We start from the raw sequence: 21,297 nt of genomic DNA, 5'->3' as shown, positions 1-21,297 counted from the left end.
TTGAATATCGTTCAAAAGTTCATTTATTTCAGTAATTCAACTTAAAAGGTGAAACTAATACTAATATTATATAGACTCATTACATTCAAAGTGAGATATTTCAAGCCCTCATTTGTTGTAATTTTGAGGATTATGGCTTACATGAAGCAGACCAAAGGCAGACCACGGTGTATTGTTTGCAACAGAGACGCCTGGACAACTTTACATCCCACAAACTTTTAACAGCAATAGGTAAATGGTTGGCTACAGCTTGCAGGTTGATGAACATTGTTTAGTTAACCTTTACAAGTCTAAAGTTGGGCACTACATTGTGTCAGTATTACTAAGAATTGTTACCTTCAGGTCAATAGGTCCATCTGTTGTTGCTTGTCGGGCCCGAGTTTGCCAGGTTATGCCTGCATCATATTTGTTAGCATGCAGTACCTTTAAGGTTATTCTTGATAATATTCTGGACAGTATTTGTTGTTGTTTTAGATTGTTGCAATGATAATAAACAATAACGCAAGTATATTTGTCCACTCCAGATAAAAAAATGTGCGATTAGCTTGTGATTAATCGCGAGTTAACTATGGACAATCATAAGATTAATCGCAGTCAAATCTTTTAATTGATTGACAGCCCTAGTTAAAACAGTATTCATATACAATTATACAATAACATTTTATTATATTTAAAAGATTTCAAAGATAATTCAACTATGATAAATGGTAACACCCAACCATATTCATGTGTCTCTGTCAAAATCAGAACCATTTGTTTTCATCACTTAAAGTAAAAACAATTAATGAATCCCCTTATTTTAATGAAGGGTAAAATTAATGAGTCATAAACATGACATGACTCATCTGAAATCTAGCTGAACATTTGAGTTGTGGTTTGTAGGTCAGCTTGACCAACGACTTTGAAGTGTGTGTGTCCTTAGTGAGGGTCAGCTACAGGCACCAAAGCATGGAGAATGGTTTATGAGTCTATTTGGTGAGGTGCTGGCAGCCACCAGCAACTCCCCCGGCCATCCCCACCCACTACCCCTGAACTTCCTCCAGTGTCTGAGCTACATTTCTCTTCGTGGTACCAGCAGCGACCTGGCGACTACAGAACAGCCTCACTACTGCAGGCTCCGACGCTCTGCACTGTGAGAAGTGATCTGTCTGTAAAAAAGCTCATTGTGTTGGAGCAGCTTTGTGTTGTGCTGCAGTGTTACTGCACTGTCTGGTGTATTGGTTTAATGGATAATCAATAGGTGGTTATTATCTGGCCTGTGCTCCCTGGGTGAGGCCGGCGAATTTAATGGGATTTGTAAACATCCTCTCATTTTTCCTGTCTTTTCTGCTCTGTAATTGAAAACATTCAGTTCTATTTTTAGGATGCAAGTCCAGTCATGTTCGTGGTCCACTGCAGCAAAACAGATGATGGGACGATGTCATTTTCCTATTGCCTGTTTTTTTTTATTTTTTGGGGTTTTTTTTTTGGTGCACTGTTGCCTCTCCCTGCTTTCTCCAGGGTATTTCTCACATCTAATCCTCCTCATGTGTGCTGATGGGAAGAAATATACATACTGTATGTGTCTTTGTATCTCATACATAACATTTATCATTCAGTCATGCTATCTGATTCGATTTATCCCGGTGTTTCTGGCTTTGATAATGCAGGTGCAGAAGGTATCACTTGTTCACTTTGTAGATACTAACCTCCTGCATCCAGGCTGCTTGGCCTGAGATTTACAGATGGATTATTGACCTGCAGGAGTAGGGTGAGGTTACAATAAAGATACTGATCTGCAGTCAGTATGGGCTGCAGCCTCTCAGTAGTAGTTAAGGTTAGGATGTGTGAAGGGTAAACCGCTCCTGGACCAGTGCTCTGGGATCGGTGAGAGAGAGCTGCTGCGCCTCCTGTCCTGTGATGGAGCGCCTGCTTTTGTTCTCCTGTCGACAGTCCATTCATCAGCTCAGCCTGCCTAACCTTGCATTAAATGAACAGCACAACCCCTGCGTCTGCGCCGTTCAGGCGCAAGACAAATCCTCTCACTCTTGCTTTTTTTATTACTCCTTTCCTCGCCTCCCTTTTACATCTCACATGCTCTGTGTCATGTATACATTGTGTGTACCTTTGCAAACAGTGAAGTCGCATACAGGAAATATACTGCATATGCCGATTGTAATTTAAAGCTTGGATCAGAAATCTCCCTGGCTCTCAATATCTTTGCCTTTTTTGTGTAAGCTCTTAACCCAAACTGCAGAAAAGGTGGCAAAAATGCCTCCTTCCCCTAGAAATGCTGAAAATGATGTATGCAGATGGTGTGGCAGGACAGAATAAGTTTCTGTCTGTAATTAATTTTAACGCTGCTGTCTCACTGCTGCTGATGTAGCTACTGTAGCGCCTCTGAGAAAAATGTCTCTGCAATCCATCTCCTACCTGCTTTCCATCAAATTTAAATTGCGTGTGTGCGCGGGTTGGCCTTCTGGACTGACAGGGAAGGCACTCATCAACTTCAAGGACTATTTTCAGCACATTAAGAAGGGAATTGTTAATGGAAAAATCCACTCTGTAACTCTTAACAGTGCACCAGTACAACATTAGTACAAATCATTCAGAGTTGGAGTATCAGCTGACTGTCAATAAGAATAGTGTCGGCAGGCTTCCAGCTACAGTAACTGACAACAAATGAGTTGTGCTGACATGCTGGAAGTTAAAAGGGGAGGTGCGCTTATTTCACATCAAAGTCTGTTGACAGGTCTTTGTTGGATTATATTTTACATTGGTTTTTCTTTTGTAAGGCCCTGGTCTCATTGAAACCTGCTACTTAAACTGTATTGTTATTTTTTGTGAAAAATATGTGTGGCATCAGAAAGAGCTATCTAAAATCTGATTAAAGTCCTAAAGTGATGTCACCTGAGGCTGAAGACTACAAGCTCAAAGGGCCAGTGCGTAGAATTGAGGGAGATGTTTTGACAGAAATGGAATTTAATATTCCTAATATTTCATCTGTTTTTGTTATGTTAGAATGAACCTTTATATCAACAGGGGGAGTAGGTCCTCTTCCACACAGTCTGTCATGTTCACCACCCACCATGTTTTAAGAGTAGCCCAGAATGGACAAACCAGAAAGTGACCCGAGGAAGGGTGTTTCCCTTTTTTTTGCATTTTTAGCTGCCACTGTTTGGGAGGGTAGGATGATGGGTATTTATATATATTTTTTTTGGAATCTGCAACCACGCTGCAAGATGCCACTAAATCGTATACAATGGTAAAAATGTGCATGGCTCGGGGTCACGCTACAAACCGGTGTAAAATGGTATAATTGCAGTGTGGGTAATGTAAACATCAGATTTTGAAATAAGATCCCTCTCCATCCTTTTTGAAGCTGTCAATTGTGAGTTTGACAAGTGCAATGCTAAATCAGTGGAGTACTCGTTAATTGTCAAGTTCACCCTCCAAATTTCTATCAAAAGACAGCTGTAGTTCAGACCTTCACCAGCTCCAGGTCCATGAACAAGGTTAGGTTACGTTGGAAACTTATGTAAAGAGTCATGTTATATGGCACACAGCAGCACAGTTGGTTGAGTGGTACACTTAATCTGGGAATAAACTTTTACCAGGTTGGGAAAGTCCTCTTAATTTAAAGCTTTTTCGATTATCTCGCTTCTTTTGAATAAGGGGGTGACATTTTCCGATCTTTTGTTATCTCCCCCTGATCCATGATGAGCCAGATGAATCATTTTCAGGCACACTGAGGGTTATCTGAAGGCATTGTGGAAAATGTGGGGAATCACTGAGAGGGATAGTTGTTCTACTAAATCAGTTTCCATAACTTCATGTGTATATATATATATATATATATATACACACACACATATACATCCATCATGATTGATAGAGTGTAATCACATATGAGGGTAGACTTTCTCTCCTCATTTTTTGTCAGCAGTGCTCTTCTTAAGGAGGGAGTTTTGGTTCAAGCTGGATGTTGTTCTGATTTTTTAAAGTATTGATCAGGATAACATTTAGAATTGCCAACAACGGATGGAGGAGGAGGCATTCATGTGATAGGAAATGAGCACTATTCTCAACTAAGAAGTAGTACTGAGGAAAACAATGATTCGAAATCAAAGCAAAGAAGAACCCAAAGAAACATACTTGAATATGAACATGTTAAATACTTAAAAAATCATTAGATTATATTAAACTACATTATATGAATGAACAAATATTTTATTTTTGTGTCTGGTTTAAACATGAACTATCCCTCATGGAAATATTCCGACATAATAACCCAAAACTAAATAAACTATTCCAGCATTACTGTATTCAAAGACGCTTGTATCTTCTGTGCACATAGTGATCTCTGACTTTAAGGCAAATTATACTTAGCATATGTTTCACATCTAGACTTTTTTTTTAGTTTTGGCTTGCTCCAGATTTCCTCAGTCCATGAGTTATATCTGTGTTTTACATACAATCCTACATCAAACCAAATGGCACACTAAACAAATGAATATCTCTGTTGAAGAGACATTGAAAACAGACACCAGGTGAGGACATCGGGAGAATGTGCCACCAAGATGACCCTTGTCTTTGAGTCTAACTAATGGTAAAAGTGCAAATCGCCAGAGCAGTCGATAGTAGAGACAATGAAGACTGCACAGTGTGTACCTTGTGTGTGTACATGTTATCATACAGTTTACTAAAGAAGAAGGAGCGACAAGTCTCTAATGGTTGATCCTACAGGTGCTTTTTAATGTGGCAGACGAAAGCACAACAAGGCAACAGGAGCACAAGTCCGGTCAGTCATCCGAGCCATGCAGTCTCTTCCTTCCTCCACTGTAAGCCAAGCAAGTCTTCCTGGATTCAGGTTTTTTGTTACAGTACAATTTTTGTTGGTGTGAGAGGCAATCTGAGTGAGGAGCACCAACTGGAGCTGCACTGCAGCCAAGACTGATTTGAGCTCCCCCTCGCTAGAGTGGCAGCAGTCTGGTGGAGAGGCTGAGAGGAGAGTTGGTGGAGGTGGAGGGCGGGGGTGGGGGATTCACACCAACCAGCCCGTGAGGTGGTCGTGCTTGAAGCCTCCACGCCTGGATAAACCCCATCAAAAGCGCATTAGCCCTCTTTTCTCCCACCCCCTTACTGCCTCCCCCTCAGCGCCCCTCCCTTTCCCTCCCCTTAACCCCTCCCCACCTTCCTTACGTCCCCCCACCGTTGTATAATAGTATCTGGCCAGGCCACGCGGCTAGCTGACACACAGCCGGGCGAAAGGGGAGCGATGATGAATTGCTCCCTGTTGGTGTTATCCATGATGATAATTATTAATTTTCCCCCCGCTCTTCCTGGAGAATGGGGGCCGGAGAGCTTCAGTGTTGCGGAGCCTCCTCCGTGGGCCGTCAGGGAGCCCACTATCATCACTTATCACAGACAGAGCTGGGGCCCAAGGCTAAATGCTGATGAAAATGAAAGCGCCCATTCTGATTTGTCCTGTTTTTAGTGTGTGGGTGTGCGTATGTGCCTCGTTGTTTTAAGTTCACACTTTTTTTCCCTTGGCCTTCTCTCTCTACAGAGGACTCAGTCGGTCAGGAATTACATAGGCTGTATAATAATGAATACAAGTGAGCTGTTAAGCTGAATCTGCTTAATCTTAAATTAATTGAGCATGAGATTTCATATTAAACATCAATATTTTTGATAATGACATTAAATCCAATGAGTTTGTATAATGTTAAAGAGTTTGCTCGAAGCGCAGAACTGAGAAAATAATCACCAAACCTGCATCTCTTGAGCTCTTTAGCCCCTTTTAGCTCAATTCTTGGTTACACAGCACATTTACTGTCGGCAAACAACCTGTTATAACCCGTTGACAAAGCTAGCAAATAGCTGATGAAAAAGGAGAGCATGAAGCAGCCAAAGAGCCTGATGTATTTGGTCGTGAAAGACTGAAGCAGGGCTAAAAGAAGATTCAGTATCGGACTTCATTAGGTGGACAGAAACATGGCTGAACTAGCAACAACAACTTCATAAGATGTTGTATGTTGAAGGTTGTTTATCTGTCAGCTTGCAGCCAAAAATCAATTAATGCTGCTTTAAGGACATTAGGTATCGGCCCCTGCAGTAATGATCACCTGCTACGGTTGTTGATGAAGCTACCAGATTACTGCCAGACAGATTATCTGACTGGCAGATTATTGGGGCAGGTATTCAGCATTCTTCCCCGTTATCTTCAACTTTTGTTTCTGCTTGCCGATAAAATAATTTACAACAGTGGTCTCACTCAGTGCTCACCAGACTATCTGATTGGTTACATGTCACTAGTAATATCCTATCAACACTGAATAATGTCAATGTGCAAACTAACTAGTAATTTAAATTGTGAAATCGGTGTAGAGGAGTGGAGGTATAAAGAGGCTAAAACTGGAGATTTTTTAATGAATTACCCACATTTGTTCTAAAGCACAGTACTGTAATTCCGTTCCATCATTGTTTTTTCTAAATGTTGTTATTTTTACTGCAGATGTATACCGGTTCCAGATATCCCTTGCTCACAAATAATCCATATTGGTTTTGGGCCTGAAAAATCGTATTGGTCAATCCCTACAACAGAGACTTTTAAAGCAACTGGTCGGCAACAAAATACAGCAGTAGAGACTTTTAAAGGTGCATTTATTCTTATCAAGTTAAGAGGAACAGAAACTCCTTCCACTGTTTAATAACAGTTTTTAGTCCGCATCTGGAAGTTTTGCTGTAGCAGTTATTAGGAGTCATAAAAGCTATCATGAAGTCCATTTGAAGGGCCCCAAGCAGTTTGATAAATTCTCTTCCCTTCAGCCCAGTTTAAATCAAAAAGCATTAACGGCCTGTGATCAGCTGGGCTTCGCACAGTCCATATCAGGTGTGAGTCATCAAGGTCTTTATTGCTTATCTCAACACTTGTGTTTTATGCGTGCAGCAGTTACAATCCTTTTAATTTCATCCAACTGTGGGCAGCGAGGCACAAGTTTTCACTCTGTGGCCTAAATTGTAATCGGCCGTCTCGCTGCAGTGTGAAAGTTGCACAATGCAGAAGTGACAATCAATCTCGCTTACGAGGCGTTGTCATCAGCGAGGCGCGATGAGGATGATCTCTGCCTCTCCGGCTGAGGGAGGTGAATCTGCTCTGCCTGACGAGTAATTACGGCTAATTTCCTAATTACCTCAGCACCGAGCGTCTCTGTAGCGTTCATTAAAAGCCATAATTGCATTGGGTTGACATGCTCTTTTATCCACTTTGGGTTCTTTTCTGGCAGTTTAGCTGTGAGCTAGTGGTGCCGCCCCTGCCTGTCTGAGTCGATGAAGGTTGATTGAAGCCTCGATGCAGGGAGTGTGTTGAACACAGCTTCTGACGGCATTGTGATTATCAGGTCTGAGTGTGTTCATCTTTATGTGTGTACTGTAGTCGCAATATGAGCCAAAGAACTCTGAGCCAGTTTTACTTGCAAAAATTATTTAAACGAATTTGGGAGATGTTTTACAGAAGCTTTGAACAGATGGTGTTGCATTTTGCTTCTCCAAGTGATAAAAACCTACAAGAATCCCTGTTATAAAGAAACCTCACCCCCTAGATTTGTTATACAGCAACTCTCCCTCTCCTGCTCCTTCCCCTCCTTACAGCTTCCTCTATAACTTCCTTCTCTCTGTTTTCCTATTTTTACACCCCTCTTTCCTCTTTTCCCCTTCTCTGTCCTTCTGTTTTCCCTGTTCGCTCTCTTGCATTGATTCGGCTCTTCTTTGTCTGAGAGAGCTGGCCTCCAAGTTGTCAGCTGCGTCAGGATTAAAAGCTATTAGTTCTGCATCATTGCCACTACAAGTGCGGGCTTGAGATTGATAGAGTGCCTCTCTTCCTCCAGTGGGGGGAGAAATGGGAGGAAAACAAGCCTGGGGGGTGGTTTTTACCTCACATATCTAACGGTCACCTACAGGCACTGTGGCCCTGGACTTAGCCTCAGTTTGTTTTAGATGTGTGAATTGGTTTTCACTCAGTTGTATTTATTGCTCTGTATATCCTCACCAGACAGGCAGCATATTTTAAAAGACAGACTACATATCCAAGCAGGCTTTTAGTGAGTTGAAAATTGAATCCGATGAAGGAAAATCGGTCATTTCTGTTCACATCTTAAACCTTAAAAAGCCTAAGTGAAGCTTTTTGGGTTTGTCTTATCAGCATATTAATGATCTTGATGAAAGCAGAGATTTGTCAGTAATTCTTTCTTTCCCTTGGTGGAAGTTATTCAGATGATCACACATTTATATCCAGTCGGACCAAAGGCACATTAATGTTTATTTTCCTTTAACCGATTCCTCCTCTGTGCTTTCACATTGCTGCAGCACTGTCACCAAAATAGCTACCTTTGCTAATTTTATGTTCCAAGCTGGATAGATTTTTTTTTTATTGTCAGCAAAATTGCCTCAATGTTGTTGGCGACTGCCTCATAATTTATTTCTTTTGTCCAGTGACAAGTCTCCCAGATGAGGTGAGAGGGAGCACATGAGAACTGTTGTTGACTCAGCCTAAACGGGAAACCCGGCTAGATTTGAGTGGAAGGAGGGTTGAGGGAAATACATTGATATTGATACAGACTGAATCTGTAACATGGACACAGCACGGTTTTCCAGTCCAGACATCGGCACGCACACACACACCAATGACATGGTAAGCATGGCAAGCAAGATTTCTCATGCTTCCCTCAAGTTAACAGTGTAAAGAAGAGGTACTTGAAAGATAACTGTAAATATTTTAACAATGAATTTTGCTCCCCGTGTGCTTTTACTGTTTCATTCCTAAACACAGCAGCTCATTTAGCTTATTTTGCTCATTAAAACCCTGAGACTTGTTCTGCCTCCTGCCTCTCTCAGCTCTGCCTGTCAGAGTTGCAGTGTAGTCAAACAAATCCAGGGGTTTATTGTACTGTCACATTCTAACACGCCCCTCATATTTCATTGCAGGCAATTGTCGGCTACTTTGACATTTTCTTTGACAAAGGCTGCAGCAACAAGGTAAGCAGCAGCGGCAACAGCCAAGCCATTTAACGGAAACTCAATTATGTTCACGCTTTAGCGTGTTCCTCCTCCCTGAGGCGTTCGCTGGCAATCGACGGGCGTCCTAGCCGACTGCTGATATAAGCACTTACCCAGCAGAGCCGGCCAGTTGGAACAGCCGATACCAAGCTCTGTGAGCAACACAGACATGCCTTTTGATTGCACTTCCTATTGTACCTGAAACTCAAACTGCATGCTATAGATGGTCCAGTAAATTTCCATCTCTGGGAACCAAAGCGGAATGGATATAACATGGGATTATCTATTTGTTTTGTAAATACAGTACATTTTTGATACAGACTAAGCTATAAATGATTTTTTTAAGAGTTGATTGACTGTAACAGAAACCATGACATAGAAGATTGGTTCCAGGTTTCTGTGCAGCACTGGTTTGTGCTGTCCTTGATCTATTTTCCTGTCATGTATTATCACTCCAGGTGATGTTCTCCACGGGTCCTCAGGTCACAAAGACACACTGGAAGCAGACTGTCTTCCTACTGGAGAGGCCTGTCCCTGTTCAAGCAGGTCAGTAAACCACGCAAACTGTCACATGGCTAGACAAACTTCGGCAACACTGTAGTTTTGTACTTGCATACAGTCGTTCGGTCTTGTGTATTCATCTAGATTTGCGCTATATGGGTTTACTTTTCTTTCATGGATTTATTTTCCTCTCGTGGACTTCAGCGGTGCGTCATAGTGAGCCGCGGCAGGTAATCTGTCTGTGGTGGAGATGTAGTCAGGCTGGTTGACACCTGTTATCAGTCACCCACAGAGACAGCGAGGGATCAAAACAAATCACATTCAGCCATCTGAGACAGCATGTAAAACTTCATCTGATAGTCCGTTGCAGGCGTCTGATTCATGACAAGTCACAAGAGGAGCGCTTTGTAACTGACCAGTGAAATATTTATAGAATCACTGAATCAGCAGATGAAAGTTGTATTCATTGAGACAGATTGCTTGGAAGCATAGTTGAATTAATTTGCCCTGAAATAATTTTCTACAAGGTCAAACTCCAGCAAATAGCATCTTCTATTGCTTTTAGTGTGCAGGTACAAGGTACAAGTACAAGCCAACAAATCCACATCAATTTATCAGAAAGCAGACATAGTCTCCAACCTAAATGTGCGGTTTTAAAATTTTCACCACACCCCCTCAAACAATGGATAAAATCACTACTCTTTTGAGTATTTTACTTACCTACTTTACGATATAGATAAGAGAGTCGTGTAGTGTAGTGACTGTACATGTTGAACATACTGTATGTGCAGACACCAAAGGAAGTGGTCCGTTGTGGTTTATATCAGGAGCCTATTTAAAGACTAATTCAATCTGATTATCTGATTAAGGAATCTTGATTATTTCAAATCTGTTAGTACACAACCAAGCAAACAAGTACAAGTTTAATATCACACTAACCAGACAAACTTTACAAAAGGGTAAAGTCTGTAAAATCACCAGTGAAGTTGATGTCCTACATTTTGTTTCTACTCAAACTCATCGATTAGATCAGTAGATGCCACAGCTTTGATTAACTAAATACAGGATCAATCTGTGCTGTTGTTGTTACTCAAATTATGAATCCTTGATCAAAGCAAAAATCTATAATCATTACCTCTGGTCATCCCCTTCACACTCCATCAGTATAAATGTTGTGTAAATGATCCTGTGTTTACTGCAGTAAGCTTTCGCCCGCTGCAAGCTTTATCATAATGGGAATCTGGGATGTGTCTGCTGATGTGGGGATGAATGAACCTCGGGAGCGGCTGTCCACTCGCTGACCAGATATTAGATGGGAGTCTACTGTAATAAATGACCTGCGGAGAGAAGGAGGCGCGAGATGTCAGACAACCCTTAGCCACGCTCAGCCCCTGTCGGCGGCAGCCAGGACGATAAGAACGCCAAAACCTCTGACGCTGCTCAAACGCTATCGCAGGCTTCGTGCTCTGCTGGGTCAGATAAACACGGACGCGCAGTCTGAGAGCTGAGGATGACAGTATACTAATACAGTACGAGGTGGTAAAACGGCAGAACGAAACACTGACGGATTTCGTTTGACTAAACTGTAGAATGTTGACCTCTGTTCCTGTCTTCTTGTATATGAATTTGTGTCACGCATGCACGTACATGCACAGGGCCAGTGACAAATTAAATGAAAAACCAGAATCAAAGAGCGAAGACACATAATGAAAGCACGTGTTTTCATACAAGGGTTGGGCGTTGTCTGCTGAATTTCCATATGTCGTCTACAGTGAAACATCGCGATGGACGATGACATCGTTGCTAAGGAAGTTGGCAGCGTGCCTCCTAATTGTTGTCCTGAGGCAGCAGTTTCGTATTAGCTCACCACTTTAGCCGCTACTATTTCCCACCGCTGCAGAGGAAACTATCTCCCATTACAAGTAACATATATCCCTGTGCCAGGTTTGAAAGCGCCCTCGTCTCTGCACCACATGTTCATAACTTGGCTTTGGTCAGCCTTATATACATAAAGCAACGTTGGTCAGCTCAACTAACTCAGCTGGTTTTATAAACATTATAAATGGGACATGGAGTATTAATGTTAGTGCACTGAGCAGCAGCATACTTCTATAATTTCCTCTCCCCTCATATCACAACTCTTGCCCTACAGCAACTCTGAGGGGACACACCACTTAATTGTGCTCTCTTGTGGGAAGCCTTTTGAATCACGATGTCACGATGGTCAGGGATTAGCAGTCGATGGATGACGGCAATCGGCGATGGACGATGGCATCGTTCATCGGCCCAACCCTGTTTCATACAGGACATGAGGAGGGGTCACTGAATGGTTTGATGGAAATCATGTGAGTCATTTGTTACAACATTAGGTCAAAGCAGGTGAACACCTATAACTCGAACACTATCACCATAAAACCCAATCAGGGTATAGCTTTGAGAAGAACAACATCATCCCTCCAGACAAAGATACAAAGAAACTAAATGGGACTGGATTTCCATTACATTCACTGCCAGTAGTCAAAGTCCTGATTGGATTAATCATCCAGTTTTCAAGACCCCACTTTTCTCCTGCGCCAACATCAGGCCTATTTCAATTTTAACATATGAAAAGGACATAACAACAGATATATCCAAATCTTACACTTTTACATTTACTGAGCACATTAATGCTAACAGAAGATTATCCCTTTCCATTTTGACACTCCATTAGCACCACATTAAATCCATACTGTCAAAGGTTCAGATCCACAGGCTGGCAGAGTTTGCATTTTCTCTTTGATTGCTATTTTATTAGTTTGCTCCTTGTGCCAGTTTTGTTAACATGGCTGCCTCAAGGCTCCACTAGACTTGAGTCTGCAAACTAGTCTCGCTCTTGTATAGGATCCATGTTAGTTGAAAGTTCATCAAATTCAACAACTTTTCCTTCACTCCGTTCCACACTCTCCATGTGTCTTTTTTTTTTTTTTTTTTAACCTTGTGCCTGATTTTGTACAGCCAGCAGAGCATCTGGGCTCTTGGGCTTATTTGATGGCACGCACACACATGTTCGCAGCTTGAGCTCAGAACCAGCCAGCTTCGATTTAGCTGAGTCAAGCCTGATCTGATGCCGAGGCGATAAAGATTCATCAGTCTGGGTGTGTGCTCGAATATGTTAGCTGAGCAGAGTGAGCAGGAAAAGTTTAAGGGAAGAACAAAATGAAGGCGAAGTGAGTGAGAGAGTGAGCGGCAGGTTATTGATGTGCTCGCTTCACCCCGGCACCCTGACAGTCCCCAGCCTCCTCCAGGGGCCGTAAACCAGAAATTGAGTTTTTAACAGCATTCACCAGCTTCCTACGAGACTCCTTTAGTGTACTTTACAACACACACATACACACAGAGCTCCTTTAATTCACAAGAGTATGTGCATACTTCTATACTACTAAACTCCCTCTGGCTGCAAGAGAAAACTTCCTAAAGTCACCTTGAAGAAGACAAACTCTTTTACACACACACACACACACACACGCACACTCAGCGGCCTCTCCTCCTGGGTGTTGACTGAGGAGCACCTTCAGCTCTGATCGGCTGCAGTGAGGGCCGGGCATAAACATCCAGTGGTTTGTTTTAGTACCGACTCTGTCTGTGGTGATTTATCGTGGCGGAGACCGAATCCTATTTGATGTGTTTGTACGAGTGCAGCAGTAATTAACTCTGAGGCTACGCTTCTTGTGGGAGGTGCCGGCAGAAGAGAGAGAAGGCACGCAGCAGGCTGGAACAAAACATCCCTGCAAATCCTCCCGGCTGGCAGCGTAATAAATTAAACAGCGCATCATTTGTCATGCTCTGGTGTGTTTGTGTAGCTCGAGTATTGAAGAGGAGGGTCCTTTTTTTTCTCCACAGTTTTACCTACTTCATTTTTACCGGCGAAAGGAGGTCACACTTTGCTGGTAAGTCCCATGATCCTCGAGGAGAGGCAGTGGCCTGGTTACCTGTGCCGCGGGCCATTCAGTCCAGCTGTAACGCGGGCATTTGTTCTTGTACTTTCATTGGACAGTCAGGTGGCCTTTATTCCCGCCCACTGTCGTGACTCACCTCCTCTGTCCCGAGTAGCGCTGTAGCTCTCCCAAACCTCCTCTCTCCCCCGCCCTCACCTGTCCAGGCTCAGTTTAAACAACTCTTCCCCTCCTCACCCCCTCCTAAGTTGACCTCCGAAGATCCTTGAGCTGTCGAAGACCAGCGGTCGAGCCAAGCTGTAATTCAACACACGGGCTGGTTTTGTGTCTGCAAAACTTGTGCTCAGGATATACAACCTGTCAGCTCTGCTTTTAAGCTCTGGACTAAACAGGAAAGGCCCGAGACCTGAAGAAAACCTATTGAATGGAGGTAGATAAGAGCAACAGGGAGGATGTCAAAGAGATACGGCTGAAATGTGACTATGAGCATCACTGCAGTGGCGAAGGGGCAAGTCACCACGAAGTCAGTTTTGGTATTTACATCGCTGGTAAAGATATCCCAAGAGCAGTGTACTGAACTTTGTGTATGAAGTCTTTCTGTTCCCATCTTTCATATCACTAACACTGAAAACATCTCTCTCCTCAACTTGTATTTCTTGTCCTCAACCTTGTATAAACATTGGTATGATTTGTTTAATGCACCATTTGTCGTGTTATAACAGTGGCACAGGATAAGTTGTACCAACCAGTGTCTAGCAATTTCGCTCCATGTCCCCTTTCATAGGCACATAAAATCTAGGTAAAATCCTGATCATTTCAGTAAATGAATAAACGATGGTGAAGAAACGGTGTCGAAGCACTACTCAACCTACTCTTGCTCTCACTGTATGGAGCTACAGATACCATATGAGTGTGAGTTAAGTGGTGTAAGTGTAAATGAATCACTAATGCGAGCCGTGTATTTCCAGTGTAATTTCATGGCGAAAGGCTGCGTTGGGCTGAGAGTGGCTCTTTCTGTGGGCCTGCTTGTGCTTAATGACACTGGCATGTTGATGTACGACATCGCAGCTTCATTCCCCAACTCATTTCCACACATGGTTAACTCTTTCTCCCAGCAACTGAGTGGCCAGTTTACAGAACACATTGAAGGCTCTCTTCCATGGGGAGTTTGGTGTGACTGATTACAGCAGAGCTGCTGGAGTCACACCACGACAGAACAGACATTCGGTTGGTGGTTCTCTTTGTATGTTTAAATACTTTGACGTGAAACATGAGGGATTGGTTGGACAGTTTTCTACAGTTGCTTCAAGGGTGAACGTTTTGGTGCCATTCCTCTTTTTTTTTTCTTTTGGTTGTGGTTTGATAGAAGATCACCAAAGGTCAAGCAATTATTTCTTTGACCTTTATCAGCCTTTTGCCAACTTGAGTTTGACTGCAGCTGTCCGCTGCCTCCCATGAGCACCAGTCCCTGTTGCGGTTACCCGAAATTCAAGCTCCTTTTGTGATTTTCTATTAAATAAGCGACAGCAAAGATGGGTCATTTCTTTTGTTTTGAATCTGTATAGGCTATAGCACATGGCTATAATGTTGTTACTCTAATCTTTGAGTAACGCCGAACATGGAAACAGATGCCCAGCAGTTAAACTGATGCACTTACAACTTGGATGGCTGTTTGCGTACAATACATTGTGGAGATCTTCATATCCTGAATGAGGGTTGGCTGATGGACAAGGAGCTGAAACCTGGTGGATATGTTTATTTTGCGAAGATGTGAATTTTCCCTCATCAGACATCACCAGTGTTGCTGATGGAGCGCGGGCTGAACAGCATCTTTTATATTCATATCACGAGCTGCATGTCTTTCTAGTCTGCAACATTTCTACACTTAAAAAGCTGCTGGTCATGTCTCAGTGTTTTGCTAGCAAAACATGAAAGCTTCAACTTAGTCAACAGATTTAAGTAAGTCAATGCTGCAGCAAGGCTACTTAGTACAACGAGGAAGAGAGGACATACTAGCCCCATTTTAGCATCTTTACACTGAATATTGCACTTTAGAATCAATGATGATACTTTTCCAATCACCCTCATGGAATGCTGTGTCTTTTGTGAAGTTATTTTGTAAAAGTACAGGCAGATCACAGCCTGAGACCTTGAGGTGGGTCCCTCTTGACAGTTCGATTGTCCAGAATGAGGAGTCAAGACTACGATCTGCTCAGGACATAAGAGAGGGTTTCCTAACTGATTACCCAATATAGTAACTAGAAAAAAAAAATCTGAAAATGTAACATCTATTACAATATTTTTTTTTTTATTATCATTATTTTATTTTAACATGCTATCCCCATCCTCCCCCACATTTTCTTCCATTCTTGAGATTTTTTTACTAAAGTCCTGGTAGGAGTGGCGAGAAGTATCTCTGAGTCTGGAGTGCGTCCGTCTGCCCAATCTGCAGTGGACTGACAGACCCAGAGTGCGGCGCCAGCAGCAAAGACTCAGTGACAGCGCTGTTGGCATGGTAACGAGTGAGACGTGACAGCAGCGATGGCGGACGCTTCACTGGAGAAAGTGCCACAGTCAGCATTTTCTCTCTCCTCGTCCTCCTCTAACCTCCAGCGATGAAGAGTGTGTAGTACAGAGAGGAGGTGTGGGTGGTTGGGGGTGTGTTTGTGTGTGTGTGGGGGGGGTGAGAGGATGCTTGTTTGCCGTGTGGATAAACATTCATTTACCTCCAGCAGTCAAACGTGAAGTTAATCAGAGTGATTATGCGTCATACTCATCGGCCTCGCGGTTGCTCGTGCGTCATACTGTAAATGCACTTCCTTCTCGCCGCCATCTGGAGATTTCAGCGAGTCTGCATTCATACACGCTCGCACACAATCTTGCTAATTAACATACATAAAACCCACATTGCCTATACACACATCATCATTTCTATAAGCGCCAGTGTGTCTCCGCTCATACTGCAGAGGCCTGAGCTCAGCAGCACTGTACTGCTGCAGGGCGTCACAAAGGTTTCTTTTTATGAGCAGTGACTCATTTCTCTTTTATTATGAACAAACTGATCGATGTCTGACTGACTGAAATTGTTTATTGCCTTTTGATCTTGTTTTTTTCCCCCCAGAGTCTGATATAAGGGCATTGGACTTATGGTCATGGTATACTGAGGATGGCTAGCTTTATTTACTTGAACTTCCTCTAAGGTGAACACAAACTGAATCCACGTACTTGTCCAAAGCAAAGTCTAGACTAGAAGGAGGCAATTTCCTGCTCGTTATGTGGGGGTATTGCCGTTTGGGACACGTCCAAGCCTGTGCGGAAGTTTGGATGAGCTTTATGAACATTGTCCAGCAGCGACACACAGCTGTGTATTTGGATTTGTTTGTCAACCCATAATTAAGGCCATTGTATAATAAGCGTGACCTGGCTTCAATGTACCATCGCCATGATCTCGTCTTCTATGGTAATTTCTGACTAAAGCCCTCATTTGTGCTGGCCACAATCCGCAGGTGGTTTAAGTGTTTATCACACCTTCAAACGAGGAGGAGGAGGAGGAGGAGGAGGAGGAGGAGGAGGAGGAGGAGGACTTGCAGTGAAGTAGTTCCTTCACTGTGTCCTCAAAGTGAAACAAATTGTGTACTGATACTGGTGTTTCTCTTTTCTTTAGGGGAGGAGCTCAAAGGAAAAATCACAGTGCGTAAAAACAAGAAGGACCCTCGCTCACTGTTGGTCACCTTTGACCTCCGAGACAGGAAGCTGACGTACAGCCTGCAGTAACGCCAGCATCACATGCTGCAACATCCATCAAATATCCCACTTCTTTTACTGACCATTCATGTATTTACAACTTGTGGGAGCAGGACAGAATTAAACACTTGATTTTGATGTTTCACCTGTTAGGATTGTTTCTGTGCCTTTTAATAAAAAACACAAGCTTGTATGAGATTCTTTCCTTGTAGGTGTTTTTAATTAAACACATGTAACATGATTAAACTCAAGTACCTTTCTTTTTTATTGTACTTTGACATTATGCTGTTATATATGAGCAGTCATGTGTAACCTTTTATCCTAAATGTCTTTAGACCTCAAAACCACAATTGACAGATGTGGTTCAGACCACTTGTGCTCATGTTAGGTGAATATATCTAACAAAAGAAAAAAACACTAAGAACTGGCTACCTGCTCTTTGATAAAAAGCCAGCTATTTCTCTTAATTTCCCTCCATACTCTCCTCCTTATTGTCCTACTTTGAGCTGTGTGAGATCTCGCCGGGAGCATCATCCATCTTCCATGAGTTTACTGGGACAATGCGAAATGAATTTAAGCTTTAAAAAGGCTGACTGAAGCCTCTTTGCATACTTCATTGAGCAGCTCTGCTTACAATTAAAGATTTTTTCCTTCCGTCTCTGCACTTCGGATGATGAATCCTGAACTCTGAGAAAGTATAGTCATCTGTGAGGAGGAGGATCAGACTGTGGGGCTGGCTGCCTGTCTTATTGGTCATTTGGCAGTCACCTCTTCTGATGTATTTCTACTGCTTCTGTGTCCTCTCTACCATTTTATTAAAACGGTCTGGTCCGCGGGCTGACATCAAATGGGGCATATGCTCAAAATATCTGTGCCGGAAAAAGATGCCTGCGTGTTTTTGAACGCTGGGTCGTAGGAAACTACCCACTGGACTGTACTTGTATTTAAAATGTCTTGTCAAGTCTTCAACCGCAGTCCATTGAATAGATTCTACCTGGTGTTGAGTCATGATGTGTGAGGTGAATCTACACAAATCAGCCAATTTTACACATTAAAGTGTGTTTACAGGTCTTGGGGAGTGCAACTACATTCGTGTAGTAGTGTAAAGCCTTTCGTGGCTCCAGATTAAGCTGAATGTAGTCTGATAAATTTCCTCCAGTCATGTCACTTTGTGGTTAAGTTGCATTATGGGTAGTGTAGGCACCAGGTTTTTAAAAAGTTTTTTTTTTTTTTTTTTCTGGTTCTGCTGTATTAATTTTGATCATTTGTTTTCAGACTGTCCCCGATGAGACCAACAGTGTTATAGCAATGGTATCACCCACACTGCAATTTAGCCACTGAGTGACATCACCGCAGGCAATTTATCAGATCACATGCAGCTTCCTCTGGAGCCACAAGAGGCTTTATACTATTTTTTTCCACATAGGCATTAGTTCTACCCAGGACCTTGGTGGAAAATTGGTGGAGTTACCCTTTAATGTGTTCAATTCCTTGAGCACCATGATTTTCGGCCTCCTCTGTTGTTCTCGCATGTGGACGTGTCCTCTGATAAAACTGACAAGAACTGAATTTTGACAGCTCCTGATTTTGTAGTGTTTGGGAAACTTTAAAGTCTTTATAAGTCGAATAAGTCCATTTCCGGTCATCGTTCTTAAAGAAAAATTCTAATTTCTTATGTAAAAAGTCAACATTTCTGAAGCTTTTTGTCCAACGATTACGGTTTCCGAACAGACGAGTAATTTGTCCCAAATCTATACTTAAGGCTTTTCTCTGATGTGGCCTACTCCTTAAACACCTTTGGAAAAACTGACTTATCACTTAATTTGAGAAAAATATGTCATAGAAATGTAGCCTACTTGTTTCTTTTTTTATTGTAAAAGTAAAGGAACGGAACATGCGATAGTAACACCTATAAAAGACATTTAACTGATTTTCTTGAATTTTATTGTTAAGCCAGAAATGATGATGATGATGATGATGACGGTGGGAGCAGTGGGGGCCTCTGGATGACCTCCTCCGCTGAATCACTGCTTTCCAGGCGCTTCAGATGGATGCGGCTTCTTATCACTCAGGCGACAGTGGGAGTGATCAATTAATTACCCGGGCTCGTGTAATTAACGAGCAACGAGGGGGTAGTTCAGCTCCTCCATCGAGACACAGTCTGGGCCCAATAAAGTAAGAAATAAATATGTAGGAGAGCCGAGCTTAAAAATGTAAGACATAAACGAGCCTTGTTAGTTAGAGTCTGAACAACCCCAAAAAAGAAAAGAAAAAGATAATCAAACCCAGCTCTAAAAATGACTTCGAGCTGTTTCTCGATAGGATCTAAATGTCCCCTCTATACACGTGGTCTTCATTTTGCTGCATGTGTGTAACGCTCTGCAAACAACCTCTGCGAGCCCACTGCTTTGAACGAAACACCGGCGTGTGTGTGTGTGTTCAGCCGGCGGACTCCGGAAGACGAGCAGAAATCAATTACAATTATTCTCTGTTGACAATGTAATTAAACTCAAGGCGGCGGCTAATACACCCGCCCCAGTCTCTTATCTGGAACGGACGGAGATTTACAAGCGGAGCGAGCGCAGCGTGCACAGCAAGCGAACGGCCCCGAGTGGGACTGCGATGGTCCCGGTGTGACCACAGCGATGGGCCCGGCCGGGGGACACTGCCTCAAACCCCCTCAGCTGTCGTGAAATTAGCGCAGGTGAAAGTCGGTAGAAAACTGCACTGGCCACATTATGTTAATGAACCTGTGTAAAAACAGGTAGGGCCTGTATTAAGAATAGTTTGTAGTTCCTTAAAACAGTAGTGTGGGGTTGTTTTCTCCGAGTAATATGCTTAAAAAAATACTTAAGAATAGCCTAATTGTGTAGTTATTTTTTGTTGCTCAGTTCTTCTGCATTGTGCACTAGCCTGTTGTAAACAGTTACGCTAGGCTAAAACGAGTTTGCCGATTTAAGCTAGCTAGTTTTACTAATTGTAAAGTGAAAACGTCAATTAAAAGGCCAATGTTTTTTTTTTTTTAAGGTTTGTGGGGTATATTATTATTATTATTGTTATTATTATTATTATTATTATTATTATTATTATTATTATTATTATTATGACCCGTCCTGTGTTCCGTTTATCTTGATCGCCTGTTCCGGAGCAAGCTAACCAACGTGGTTGCTAAGCAACAACGTACAGGCCTAATTGGTTATTTTCGTGAGCAAGTTGAGGTTCAGGTTTGAGATTAGCGTCCAATCTACACTTGGTTTGATTCAGTCAACTAAAGGAGAGGGCCGCAGCTAGATTTGCTTTATTTAGAAAGAAGAAAGAAAATAAAAAGCTAAATGTTATAATTGACTCATTTTCCCTCCCTCGTGTTGTTGTGTTTCTGTATAGCCTAAAGGCCCTTCGTATGCTTGCGTTGTTTTACCATCAGGTCCACCAGCACACACTGATTGTGTAAAAGTATGGAAGCCTAAAGGTACAACTGTTTTTAATAAACAAGTTCGCTTTAATTGCTGAGACAAAAGGGTTCGCTTGTGTCTTTTTAGTTTATGGATATATCCCCACACACAGAGCCTGCATATACATTATCTCCTTATAGGGAGCCTTGGATAGTGCTATGCGCAATGCAGTGTTTTAGAATCTCCAGCATGGCACCTTCCCCCCCTCCTCTGCTGTCACTGCTTCCATAGTCCAGGCTCCAGTGGTTGGCTCCGGTTCCTCGTCACACACGTGATTTAAGAAAAAAAGAGGCCTCCTTCTTGCGTAAGACTTTAACAAATGAGTAGCTTCATAAAGACCTCGCCCACAATTTTTTTTTTTTTTTTTTTTAACTTGATCAATGTTCCTATCGGTGACGCACGAAGGAACGTATAGAGCCCGGAGCGCGCCGTGCGTAAAACCCGTCAAGTGGAAACACTATTTATAGTTCAGACCATTTTTAGCACAAAGTCTTTTACAGTCTTTTTGACTTTTACAACTTCTCAAAATTATGGTTTTTAAGTATTTCCATGGTATGTCTATGTAGAATCATATATTCAAAGAATGCCAGTCTCGTCTTTTTATATATATATATATATAAAAAAACTAAAGT

The 21,297-nt window shown here is 42.4% G+C and overlaps 1 protein-coding gene across 1 annotated transcript in view; it reads left to right on the top strand.

The window, feature by feature from the left end:
• Nucleotides 1–17,459, top strand: part of prmt3 (protein arginine methyltransferase 3) — a 54,033-nt gene extending 36,574 nt beyond the window's left edge. The window contains exons 13-17 of the mRNA XM_030415435.1: nt 8,183–8,218; nt 8,890–8,928; nt 8,965–9,015; nt 9,495–9,582; nt 17,134–17,459. Of these exons, the coding sequence (XP_030271295.1) occupies nt 8,183–8,218; nt 8,890–8,928; nt 8,965–9,015; nt 9,495–9,582; nt 17,134–17,243 (324 nt within the window). The 3' untranslated portion in view covers nt 17,244–17,459. The remainder of the gene's footprint in view (nt 1–8,182; nt 8,219–8,889; nt 8,929–8,964; nt 9,016–9,494; nt 9,583–17,133) is intronic.
• The last annotated feature ends 3,838 nt before the right edge of the window (nt 17,460–21,297 follow it).

The sequence above is a fragment of the Sparus aurata genome, chromosome 4 (genome assembly GCF_900880675.1).
Source record: "Sparus aurata chromosome 4, fSpaAur1.1, whole genome shotgun sequence".
In the NCBI taxonomy this organism is placed as follows: Eukaryota; Metazoa; Chordata; class Actinopteri; order Spariformes; family Sparidae; genus Sparus; species Sparus aurata.
The sequence above is the reverse complement of the archived record's forward strand: the minus strand, read 5'-3'. Positions and strand labels throughout refer to the sequence as shown.